General features: G+C 43.4%; 1 protein-coding gene across 1 annotated transcript in view; it reads right to left on the bottom strand.

Moving 5' to 3' along the window:
• LOC121089966 (testis development related protein) overlaps positions 1-9,750 on the bottom strand; it is a 28,917-nt gene extending 19,167 nt beyond the window's left edge. Inside the window, exon 1 of the mRNA XM_040597820.1 lies at positions 9,169-9,750. Within this exon, the coding sequence (XP_040453754.1) occupies positions 9,169-9,289 (121 nt within the window). The 5' untranslated portion in view covers positions 9,290-9,750. The remainder of the gene's footprint in view (positions 1-9,168) is intronic.
• Between the last annotated feature and the right edge of the window lie 3,475 nt (positions 9,751-13,225).

Genomic DNA, 13,225 nt, shown 5'->3' with positions numbered 1-13,225 from the left:
TACTCAAGGGATTAATTCAACCAGCACACAAACCTTTTTGTACAGAGATCAAAATTGTAATCTGCTTCCCTCAGCTTCCTTTGTGGTAAAGTAATTAATTAAGTCTCTTTAGATCATTCACTTTCATAATTCAGGCCAAGAAGAGGAACATGGGACATGAAAGAGTTAAGGCAAATAATAACATCATCTCGCCCCGCATGCCCTTCTTTTGCTCTAGTACATAAAATGGTATATTATCGATTTTCTCTACCCAGTTGTGGAACCATCCTATCATACACACATTAGCTGTCAAAGCCAAGCACACGTAAGAGTAAACAAGCTATTATAAAAAGAGTAGGTCCTTTTGGTGCAATTTCTCGCCCTTCTACTGACCTATTACGTTGCCTCTGCCTATCATCACATCTCATCAAGGACTGAGCGCAATTTAAAGTCTAGATTACCATGTCTGTAAATGCAAATTAGATGATGAACCACAAACGTATAATTTAAGTGGAAAAAACCCAAAACAAACACCTCCTCAAGAGATACACTCCAGGGTAGAACTTAACATAATTCCCAGTATTCCACAAACCCCACTAAAAAAAAATAATACAGTGATAGGAGAGGGGAAGGTTAAAAAAAATATATTAAAAAAAATCTCTCCGGAAATCACAAACCTGAAAGTTAACCTCTGAAGCTGGAAAGATTCCCAAAACACTGATTACAAACCAAACAGTTCAACAACTATATATACAGAGCCTACCACAAAGGGCACCGATTCGGAAGAGGCGATCATGCTGCCAGATCATCATCTTAAAATACAGCTAACAAAAGAAACCATTTCCTTGGGTTTGAGTAGGATCTTGCTGTAACATCAAATGAAACAAACAAGACTAAAGCAGATTATTAATGCAAAAGTCACTCTGCTTAATCTAATTTTAAACTGAATCAAAACCAATACAAAATGCACTCAAACATGGGTAACAAGGACATTATCAGCAGATCATCAGTGGCATCAGGCCTCATTTTCTTTGCTGCACCTATAATATACACCCGGAAAAATTCAACGCATGGGTATGCGCTTTCTGAGTCAAGAAATTGAGGCAACAGTCATCAAATGCAAATGGGCACTAAAAGAGCTATACTATTTTCAACATATTCTTTAAACATAGCTGAAAAATAGAGCTGAAATGTACCTGAACACTCCCACAAGACTGAACATGTCCTTTAAGGAAAACCAAGGTTTGCAATGTTAACCAATAAAGGATGCGTTACCCAGTCATACATAGCTTTCTTCTGGGACACGAGGCTACCTGTTCAGCAGATGTAACTGCCACGCTGAACTGTGAATTGCCTCTGCTCCTTTCTGCTGAGGTAGCCTAGACTGAGATCAAGACCATTAGTCTTGTCTGTATTTCATCTACTGCCAGATCTCAATCTTTCATTTGTATGTCCCTAAAGCAAGTGAGTGAACCAAACTAGCCATCTGGGCAGGTGGTGTAAATTGAAAATTTCCTATTAATATCACCAATGAAAAATATTAACCTAGGCATTTCTAAAGTCTGTTCATGCACAAGAGTAATTTGGTATTTTAAACTAATTTTTCTCTTCCATCAAAAAATACTTTCCTACTCCAGATTGCTGACTACACTTAGAGAAACATCTACGTTAGACAATAACCCATTTTAAAATGCCACTGTGACTAAACAGTTTCTGGCAAGTGACTGGCAAGTTTCCTCTGCCAGTCTTTGGCAAAACTGAAAATACTTTGTCCATAAAGAAAATGTTAAAGAATGTTAAAGTGTGTTATAGAATTATACTTTCATCTTGGGATATATTTAGTAGACAATACTAATCTTGAAACATGCTTCTAAAATAGAATTCATCAGACCACTTCTATAAGAACTTACTTCACTCTCCTGACTTTAAAAAGTACAGGTGACTATTTCACATACAGCAGACAAAACCCATCCAATGTATTTAAAAATGTTTCCATCTCCTAGGCCCAAGTCTTTTGTAGCTACCTATTATCTACCAGACCAACTGGAAGATGAAAGGCAATATTCCTGTGTTTTCACCTTCCAAATTATTATTAATACTAAGTGAATGCAGATGATGCTCTTTCCTTCAGCATCCACAGCTGTGAAGAACTTGTTTAGCATTTTCACAAACCGTTTCATTCAATCACTTTAGTTATTGCTTCATATTCCATTACATTTTAAGATAGATTATCTAAATTATTTCTGTATTTTTTCTGCCAATTGATATAAATGCCCAAACATACCGGAGAAGATTACTTTCAGAATGTAAGTATTTACAAAAGAATACTTTTGCAGTTCTGCATTTCCTTACAAAGAGAAACATCAGAACACCAGATGCCTATGCTCTCTGGTTTTACATCAATACACGATGTTATTCTATTAATTGTTCACAACTGTGCATCTCCATAGTAAGTGATTATAATACATCTTACTCAGATTTTGCTTCTCTCAAATATTTTTGGAAGAATGTTATTAAAGATTAAACACCTTAAAAATATTTTAAAAAGCTCAGCTCATTAAGAATTTAGTTTTGCCCAATTTAGAATATTTCAAATATTCTTCAAGAAATGGAAACAGCTGTATTAAGATCAAAATACCATCAGTGTCAAAGTTGAAATAAAGTAACAAGTTCAAATAATCGATTTCACTTCAATTGCTGTGACAATTCAAATATTCCAGTGAAGCTTTCAATTTTGATGAAATTTCTGATTGGAAATCTGACAATTATTTTTAACAACTTATCCATACTAGAAGTTCATATTTGCTTTTTTCTGATCTGGAAAACAAACCAAGGGATGCTAATTCAAAAGACATTAGCTGACATAGAATTTTATTCAGTCATGGCATGCAAATGAAATTGCGCAGCTTTAAAAAAGCTCTTGCACGAGCAATTGCAATATTTTCATAGTATAGTTTCTGCAAAACAGGTTGAATGCATTATTTTTGGTTATAGTGCTCACCAGCACATGCACTGCTTCCTTTTGACATGCAGCTTTTATCAGCGCTTGCGGTGTTCACACAGACCCATCCTGGAGCTTCTCATAAAGAACCAGCAGCAAAACTTGTTGGAAATGTACCTCTGATGATGACAGAAATGAAAACCAGTCTATCTGGTAAAGTGTTCGGTAACTTCTAATAACTCTACTTATGTCATGGATGTCCTCACACAATCTGGCAAATAGTTTCTATAAAAGCGAGGAAAAAAAGTATAGACCTATTCCACTAGTAAAGAACTATATAGATTAAAACAATTAATGCTTTCCCAAAAAGCAATATATTTTAGTTTGTATATTAATGGTAGCAAGTCCAGCACTGCCAGGACACCATGGCTCCAGAAACCTTGCAAAACCCCATGAAGATACAACAAATAGCTTAGGGAAAATAGACCTCACACGATGTGGACGAAAAGAGTGGTTTTGTGGATCAGTGAAAGGTGGTAATTCTGTATTAGGCTGGAGGGGAGGAAGACAGACAAGGCTGCTGGCAAACCGAGGAGACTGGAGCCAGTAAAGCAGAACTGGCTCAAGGAAAGATACAAGTGATAAAAATGACAAATAGGGGAAAGGAAGGGGATGTACTAAGAAAAACCCTGAAAGCAAGGACAGAGATTTAAATGTAAATTTCCTGAAACAAAGGGAGGCCTGCTGAAGAAACGGAAACCGAAGGATAAGGATGACTTAAAACTTTATGCCATAAGCAACAGTATTAATATCAGCAATGGGATTTACAGGGACTAGGGGATGGGGAAACAGAGTAGGTATTAGAAGCTGCAGAGGAAGTAATTGCCATCAGGATGGGAAGCGAGGGTCTGCACAAGAATTTCAGCTGTCTAGACAGAAAGCAAAATAATAATAATTTAAAAAAAAAAGCAGACCTGGACTTTATAGAGGGAACAACAGTAAAGTATTGGACACAAATTCTCTTTTGCACAATATATAAAAACCAGTGACAGCCTTCAGCTTACAAGCTTCACTGAAAGAAAAAATTAAGATACTGGTGTTGTCTACAGTAGGAGACAAACCAGACAGTATGTGCTTTGTAGGACTTATAAGATCAGAATAAATCAACGGGGGGGGGGGGGGGGGATACTAGATGAGAAGTAGATTTGATCTGGGTCAACTGTGTAAAGATGACAGTGTAAATTAGAAAGTGAAGCACCTCAGAAATGAAAGGGATTTAAGAAAAAAAAGAAAAAAGAAAAAAAGAAAGCCTAAAGCCCCCCAAAACATTGTTAGCTCTGCAGAGTTCCAGGAAGATGGTGAGAAACAGGACCCACTCAAGAAGCTGTGAAAAATGAATGTGACAAGCAGAAGGAAAAGCAAGAAAGTCAAGCCAAGGAAGGGCTCAGGAAAGTCTTCACCATCAGTCCCACAATGGTACGTTCAGGAGTGATGACATAATACAGGTGATGGATTTTAGCCAGCAAAATGTCACTAAAATGTCACAAGAACAACTCTGATGAAAGGAAGAGAACAGGCTAACAGAAAGAAGAAGGTATGAAGGAATTGTAACTACTGCAGGTGATGCCCAAGACCCAGTGAAACAGTTGGAAAGTGAAGGAAAGGCATTAGCTGAGCTACATATAATGGAATGAATACCCCAAATCCCTTCTACATTTCATGTTTTCGTTGCTAGCTATAGCTAGCATTTAGTGCTTCCTTAGACTTCATTTCATTTATTCCTGTGGCTTCTTATTTCCATTTTGTGTTTTAATATCTATCATGTGGAAGAAAAAAAAAACTTAAGATACTTTCCCCTCCCCATTAATGAAAAAAAATAAGGATAAGCATTGACTGCTTTATTTTTTAATTAAAAAACTACCCTTATTCAACATATTAATAGAACATAAGAAATGCTGCTCAGCTCCCACTCATTCCTGCAGGGCCTGTCTGAGTTCGAGTCATTCCAAGATGAAAGCCAGTATTAAAATTGTACCAGAGACTTTAAATATCTTCATTAAAATAGATAACTAAAATTCTGTATAGGCAACTTTAAAAACACCCAGTGAGCAAGTCTAAACAAATTTCAGTGTAAAACGTGTTTTTGCACATATTCTCTTTGAACATAACAAAAAAATACAATTGGGGAGAACAGATCAAGGTTAAGGATCTGAAATATTCTTAAATGAAAGATAAAAGTTCCAGCCGATAATATAGGTCAGCCCAACACCCAGCCACTACTCTAATATACAGATGTGTTTTAAAGTCAAGTGCCATTTTATGTCAGTTACATGAGATATTGACACAGCATTGACATCTCTGAGGACTGATTAGATGATAGTAGGATTGAATCAAGGAAAATTTTGCACAACTGCCAAAACATCGCCTTTCCAGAAGTCAAAACCCAACAGTTTTCCCTTTCCACAAACACAACTATAGTTTGAAACATAATGACTATATTACAAACGAATGCAAGTTTGGCATGCATCACTGTACATTTCTAACATAATTTGAGAGACACGCACAAAACGCACATTGATTTCATTTTATACATGTGTACTATTCATGGCTGTTAAGTTGCCTTCATGTATTAATTGTAACTTTAGCCAATAAAGCACTTTCATTGCATAAATTAAAAATATTTCTGCTTCAAAGCAGTAATTAAAATTAACTTCTAAGATTCAGTCTAAAACTGTCTGATCTAAAAAAATATACAATAATCCACACATTTATTTAAACAAGTACTGTTTCAAAATTTACTTGTCTTTCTTATCTCAGGAAGCACCTTACTATTTTAAGTAAGTGTCAACAATCCAAAGTACTTGAATGTATGCAGAAACTCTTGCTAAAGACTGGCCAGAGGCTGACCATTCCCTCTCATTGCAATTTTCATGTTCTCAAAATTTGTTTTTGTTCTCCCCTGGAACAAAATCAAACCATTCCGTATTCCACAAAACCAGAACTGTCAAAACTTCTCTTTTTATATCAAACTATTTCTATTTAAAAACTACAAACTTCTACAGATTCAAACGTCTGCTTGTATAAGCCCTGATCAGGCTTCCGTATCTAAACAGCATGATTAAAATTTCTGTAGAGTAACAAAGGGGTTTTTGTTGTTTTGATTTTTTTTAACTTACGTTAGCCTAATTCTTTGTTGCTGTCTGCTACTGCAATGTCCTAATTATTAGGTTGCACAGTGAGAACTCCTTCACTCTTTCTCAGCTTTGAAGAAACAACTTACAGCACCAACATTTCATTACACTAGAACACTTTCAATCTGGTCTGTTTTTAATGACACAGATGTGACTACCAATTTCTTCTCTTTGAAGTAAAAAGTTTCAGCATTATTTATAGCATAAATGGTAGAAGCTTAAGAATTTTCTTCCCGCTTGCGCATTAAAAATGAAAATAAAGACAGAAGATAGCTGTTGGGGAAAGCAACATAAAAATCAAAGTCAAAATGGGCTGGCTACAGTTCATCTTCTCTTTTACCAAATGGTGTATCAGAAAAAAACCTAGAGGAAATGAAATCTAACAGTAAACTTCTGCATGAAATTTAATGCTGGGCTTTCCTAATTTACTAAAAAGCACTCAAACAAATTACCTGGATGTTGGCCCTCAAGACAGAGAATTAGGGAAGACCTGGATTCTCTTCTTGATGAGGTAACCCTTCATTCACATCTTAAGCAAGCTGTAGCTTGACAATTTAAAACAGCACAGAGGCTGAGGAAGACCAAGACTTACTCATGCACAGCTAAGGTACCAAGAGCACTGCCCCTGTAACTCCTCCAAGCTCTGGTGGTGTGACTGTCCTCCAGAGCCAGGGGTCTGGGTGATGCAGGTCAGGACACAGCAGCAGCAAAGCGCAGATCATTATCAAATCCCCCTACGTGCTACTGGATTTCACTCCCTTGCAGTCATATTACTGGGAGCAAAACCAGGTTCTGATGAAATAACAAAAATGTCAAAGCCTAAAAGCAAGGCCCTTGAACCAGATCAGCTATAACAAGCTGAACAGGTGCATTCCGTTACCTCATGCTTTCTTGGCACCTAGGCCATGTTTTAGACATACCGTATCTATGGCTGACCTAGAAGCTGCCTTTGATAGATCACAAGAATTTACGATGTTAATCAGGTGGTCGTAGTTTTCCATAAAGTCTATCCTTCCTTAAAGTGTACATAAACCATAAAATAACTACATTTAGTTGTTTGGGGGGATTACTGTTTGGGTTTGGTTTTTTTTTTTCCGTCTTGATTTTAGCAGGCAAAACAATTAATAGCTTATGGTCTTCACTGTTTCTGTGCCAAGCTATACTACAGCCTTCCTAACTCTTCTGAATCCTTTAGCTTCAAGAATATTTCATTTAGTGCCTTAGAACAATTTATTTTTTCCCTGCCACTTCAAATTCCAAAAAATTATGTTTTATTCCAGTGCCACTAGTAACAGACATTATGGGAGCTGGAAAGGAATTTTTGTACAATTGATGAAAACGGCAAACCATTTGCACCAGAAATCATTGCCATCACCATTATAACTTGAGACTGCCACTACTGGAACAGAAGCCCAGGACAGCAAAGACAATAGGACAGGACAAAAAACCCACCAAATAAGCAAATAAACAAACAAAACGCCAATCTCTTTCTGTTGCTAAAGTACAGTATTGGGAGAACTGTCATGACAAAAGTCTGAAGAATCATATTCTGACTGGAAGGTTAAGGTCAGGAGCCTCAGAGGTGTTCTGGGGCATTTGTGGTAGAGAAGAAAAGTAAATCCAGTGGAATTTAATGGAAGCTTTCAGCGATCTTTGGTGTTCAAAGAGGGTTTCAGGAGGTAAGCAAGTCTAGGAGAGCTGTGGACAGCACAAACCAGCAGCTTAGTGAAAATCATGGAAGTTTCCAAACACCTGAGGATAGCAACTGTAGGAGGGAGAGGTCAGACTATGGCAAGTTGTGGGAGATACTTCAGGTCACCTTTAACCCCACAATCCTCCTTCATCCCCTGAAGTGGGTCCCTAAAAACGTGTATCTGTTATTCCTTCTCCCATGGGAGAAGAACCCATTCATCCACATCAATCTTCACAGCTGCTGTCAAACAAGTCGCAAGGACTAGGGCATTTCTGTCCACTGCACAGGGGAAAGGACAAGGAAAGGCTGAACCGGGGAGCAGACTGGTGATTTTGGCTAATGGAAATGATTTTGGAAAATGGAGGGAGTAACTGCTGCAATGGGAAGAGGCTGCTCTTCAGCAGTAGCCACACGTGTTGACAACCCATACCAGATGCCAACGGAAAACTCAAGCAGAAGGTAGATCACCCAGACACACTCCAGCTCTTCCAGCAAGGCAGGCAAGACAGACATAGGGCAGGAAGTTGGGTGGGGGTTTGTGCCTTCTATTGAATACAAACCTCACCGGTCCGCAGCTCTGGGCAACTGCTTGCTTTAGATATGCAGGTCTCCTCCAGCCTCTCGCACAACATCTAAAGAGACTCTGTGGCAGCACGGGCCAGCCTAACAGGCTTCTGAGCTGGATTGATGCCTAGCTGTTACCAAGTTTTTGAAACCAAGTCAACGAACGTTCTTTTAGTTATTTTGCCTGATGCTCAACTGATACCCTTCTTTTCAGGTCGTATTTGTTAGGCAACCAGTACTTTGAGAAGGTCACTGCTGCTATTTAACTTACCATTTAACAAGGGAAGCTTTCAAGTATGATTGTGGCTATTTAAAGGTAGCCAACTACCATTATCGAAACTATAGAAAACCCAGTCCTGCCAAAACGTCAATGCTCTACAGAAACGGGCACACATCTGCAAATGAAGACTGTGTTCTTACAAATCACTGTTTAACGTATTACGCTTAACAGATGGGTTGCAGTGCCCCTGCCTAGGGCTGGAAGAAAGCAGCCTGCGGTACGAAGCCAAGGAATGAAGGGCAGCAAGTCCCAGCAACACCGGAGGCCGGCTGCTGGAGGGAAGCAGGGGAGGGCAGACCAGCCAGCACCCCGGGAACCAGGCTGGAGCCGCACGCCCGGCGCAGACGCCCGCCTCTGCGAGCACGGCCAGCCCGCCGGCACATCCCGGGCCGGGAAAAGTGATTACTCATGCCGCCGGAGAGAGCGGAGCGGGAGCGGGGCCGCGCCGCACGATCCCCCGGCCCCGCGGGGCTCCGCCGCCGCCATCCCCCGCCCGCCGGCGGCTCCGCGCTCCTACCTGGGGGGGCCGCGAAGGCGGCGGCGGCGCAGGCGGCGGCCGGCGGCGGGCCGTGGGGACGCGTCTCCTCCTCCTCGGGCGAGTCGTCCAGCAGAACTTTGCTGCTCTTGTTGAGCTTCCACATGGCGGGCGCAGGGGTGGCGGCTCCCGCCTCCGTTCGTCCCGGCAGCGAGAGAGCCGAGGCGGCAGCGGGCGCTGCCTCCGCAGCCCCGGCTGGGGCGGCTCGGGCTGGGCACGGCAGGACCGGGCACGGCTCGGCTCGCAGGGCTGTCACCCCGCCGGGGGCTCCCGGGGCGGGAGGGAGGAGCGCTGCCTGCCGGTGCCGGGAGCCCGCCCCCCGCGACCGCCTCGCCTCGCCTGGCCCGGCGGCCTGCTGGCGGCCCCGGCCCGCCGCACCGCTGCCCCGGCCCCGCCGCCCCGCCCGGCGGCTGAGGGGAGCCGGCTGTGAGGAGGGACGTCCCGCCCGCAGCGGCGAGGCGGGCAGGGGGCGGAGGGGGGCGCCTCCCCGCTGTGCCGCTCCTCACCTGCCACCTCTCCCCGCCGGAGCCGCCGCCGCCCGCAGCCGCTGCGCCGCCGCTGCCATGTTTGCGGGGGCGGGGGCGGGAGGGGGAAACTTTCCCATCACCACGGCAACCGGCGCGGCGCCGGCCGCGCTCTGACAGCGCCGGGCCCTCGGGGCGGGGGTCGGCCCTCCCGCACGGGCGCCTGGTGGCACCCTCGGCCTCGCCCCGCCGGGGGAGAGCCCACACAGCCCTCCGCCGGCACAGGAGGGGCCCCCGGGGAGAAGGCCCCGCTGGGGGCCCACCCAGGTCCCTCAGAAGAGGGGCCGGAGGGCGCTGCTCCAGCAGCGGGGGCCGCGGGCAGCGCGGGGCGCTCAGAAGTGGGGTCGGGCTGGTCGCGGCGCCGGGGGTGGTGGCACCCACCCGGCGCCGTAGAGACCCGGCCCCACCTGCCGTGGCCCTGGCGTACCCGCCCGTGTCACCACCGGCCCCCTCGCACACGGCTCCCCCGGGGCGCGCCTGGGGCAGGGCAGGCCCCGGAGCCGTGCCCGGCAGCCGGAGCCAGGCCAGGCACACGCACCGCCTCCCCGCCCACGGAGCCCTGCGGCCAGGGCGGGAAAGCCTGGAGCTTCCATCGGGATGGAGTCCAGTGCGGCCCGGTAGCGCCCAGTTCGGTGGCTGAATGATCCATGTTTAACACCCTACACAGTAGCTAGTATTTTTGACGTTTCTTGTTTTCAAGCAGATGCGTTAGCGTACCTTTCCATAAAAATTCCCACCCAAGCACTCTTTTATCCATTATTTTGAACTGTAAGTTAGGGTCAGATCTCCAAAGAACCGTGAAAGTATTTTAAAAAGCCTTTTTTGGTTGTTCTGCTTGCTTAACGTTACTGTGATTTCTCCAGTGAAAGGCCATAAGACGCTCAAAGATCCCTCATGACAGACTTGCAAGGCTTGTTCTGACCGCCTGAGCTCTTCAGGGCCCAGCAGCAGCAATTCGGCAGCAGCAGTGCTTGATGTTCTCGGCTAAAATGTGCTCCTACCTGCTCAGCTGGAAAAGGGCTCACCCTGGGGCTGGAACCAGCTCCCACAGGCCGGTTGCTCCGTGTGATGCCTGTGCGTAAGTGGAGTTGCTTTAACTCCCCCCCCTATTAGTGACATATGAACACCCACGGAGTCAAAGTTTACAAATGAATGAAAAAAACCTACTTTTTTTGTGTCATAAAGCATCCTTAACAGTAACAGCTAACTTCAGAGGCATCATGGTTTTAACTATAATCTCACTTTTGTACTGATGAAGGGTTTCTGTAATGGCTTAGGAATGCTGTGTAGCTAACTGCACAAAAGACACATCCACGTCACTTGAACATGAAATCACAGGATTTACACCAGCGCAGTTTTAGCCCTCTGTTTTGGAAATTAACTTCACAAAATTATATTGATGTGCATAAAGCAAGAGAGCAAGGGTTTGAAGGACTGGAAAAGCCTTTAGTTTTACAACAGTCTTCCAAACAAAATCTCCTTCGTCTCATTTTCAATCCCTTCTCCTGCAAGACTAAGAGCTACTAAAAAGTGAAGCACAGAATTCCCTTTCACATCTAGCGTTAATATTAACCACATCTCAAGAGAGCAGGAGACAAAACACATTCCCAGTTATTGAAGACAGATCAGGGTTAGCATGGGTTTCCTCTAGAAGGCTGGGTCAATTTATAACTAGTTCTTTAACCTCTCACTCCTTCTTCACATTTATGAACAAAAATATTTAGTAGGCAGAGCTGAATGTTTCTAGTTTACAATGACAGGTGTTTGGGTAACTTTAAGTAGTAAACAATCATTGCATTTGATTTGAGTGCTGTACTTAGACCCTCAAAAGGATCTAATAAATTATTAGTCACCATGTGACACTACTATTTTAATCCAGTGCCTTTCTTATGCTGTTTTTCTTAATGGTTATCTGAAACACCATTAGGCTTGAATCCTGCAAATTCTTATGATTTTGCTCAGTTTTGGTCTCATGAAGAAACCACACAACATTCCCAATACACACAAATAAAATTAACTACATGCATTTGGTCTTTTTTAGTTTTATTAAACTTTTCATTTCTTTTCTCCTTGGATTTTCTGTTAAGATTTTGGACTTTGGTGTGAAATCCTGGCTTTACTTTGGTCACTGAAAGTCAGCCCAGTTGACTTCTGAGAGGTGAGAATTTCAGTCTAGATTTTCTATTTGTCTTCAAGATCCCAAGGCATGGTTGAGCACTAACTCTTGTGCTTCTATAAAGAATATTATTTTCTGCTGATCCGTTCTACAGACTTTGTGCTTACAAATTTATTATTTCCTTTTAAAATTAATTATACACATCTAATCAAAATATTTTTCCAGAGTAAGAAGCTGACATCCACAGACTGGAACTGCCTAGAATCAAAAAGAATACAAACCGCTTAAATACAAGTTTATTTCTCTAAGCAACTACATTGTCATGTTCCCCTAAGTTGTATGCAGGGGAAGGCTGTGAAATCCTGTTTGAGAAACTTTTTGCATGGTATTTAAGGTATTTTGAACATCTTCATAATAAGGAAATAATCTTCATTATGAGGAAAAAGTGATGATTTTACTTCTGAACACTGATCCTGTCTCCCTTAAGGGAGACAAGCACAAGTAGAGCAGCAGGGGGAAAGCACGAGAAGTAACAGAAAATGCAGCCTTTGTCTCTGACTCCTATGGAAGACTGAGCTGTTCTGAAAACAAAGCCAGACAACATAGTTTTAGCAGCCACTTTAAGAACTGGGGAAACATTGTTACTGAAAAACCTGTTTCTCCTTTGCTCATTTACTCCAAACTCTCACCCAGGGGAGAAAAGGGTGGAGTTCTTTGGTAGACTAAACCAGGCTCCCGGGAGACAAAGCAAAACCGAGAAACATAGGAAAGAGCAGTAAAGAGATGATCCCTTGTATCGTACCGACTAACTGCATAACACTTAGTGGCTATAGCATACTTCAGTGGCTCCAGGCTGCAGGCCCTTTGGATACTGCCATGCTCTTAGGTACCTGCACAGTGGTTTCAGGTACTGTATCTATCCCGATAGCTCCCAGGGTTTGCCTTTCAAACCCCTGTTACTGTTCATGGCATGTCTCGCTTACCTGTCCTACAATCGGTATCTTACACGAGGGGGCTATCACCCTTCACTTGGCAGACTAACCTTGCTGTAACTGCCTGCTCTGAAAAGTTTGCAAGCCTTGCAGAAGGGAACACAGCTGCAGTGCTCCTGCTCTGAGCAAAAAGAAGCCCAGATACAGTGAGCCACGTTGCATCGGAGACCGCACATCCACTACTGCTGCCACCACTGGCAACCTTCTCAGCTGCACTTGGAACTCAGTGTTTAACCAAGGTGTTGGAGACTATTGCCAGCAAGATGAGGTTCACCGCTTCCCAGCAGTGTTAGACACGTACCACAAGCGTTAGAGAGACATCCTTGCCCTCCCACAGCGGCCCATTGTTCACCATTTTACGGTGAAAACTGTCTTTATGGAACTGTGCCAGAACATAGCACAGACATTGG

This window comes from Falco naumanni, chromosome 6 (genome assembly GCF_017639655.2).
Source record: "Falco naumanni isolate bFalNau1 chromosome 6, bFalNau1.pat, whole genome shotgun sequence".
Classification (NCBI taxonomy): domain Eukaryota; kingdom Metazoa; phylum Chordata; class Aves; order Falconiformes; family Falconidae; genus Falco; species Falco naumanni.
This window is presented reverse-complemented; position numbering and strand designations above follow the sequence as displayed.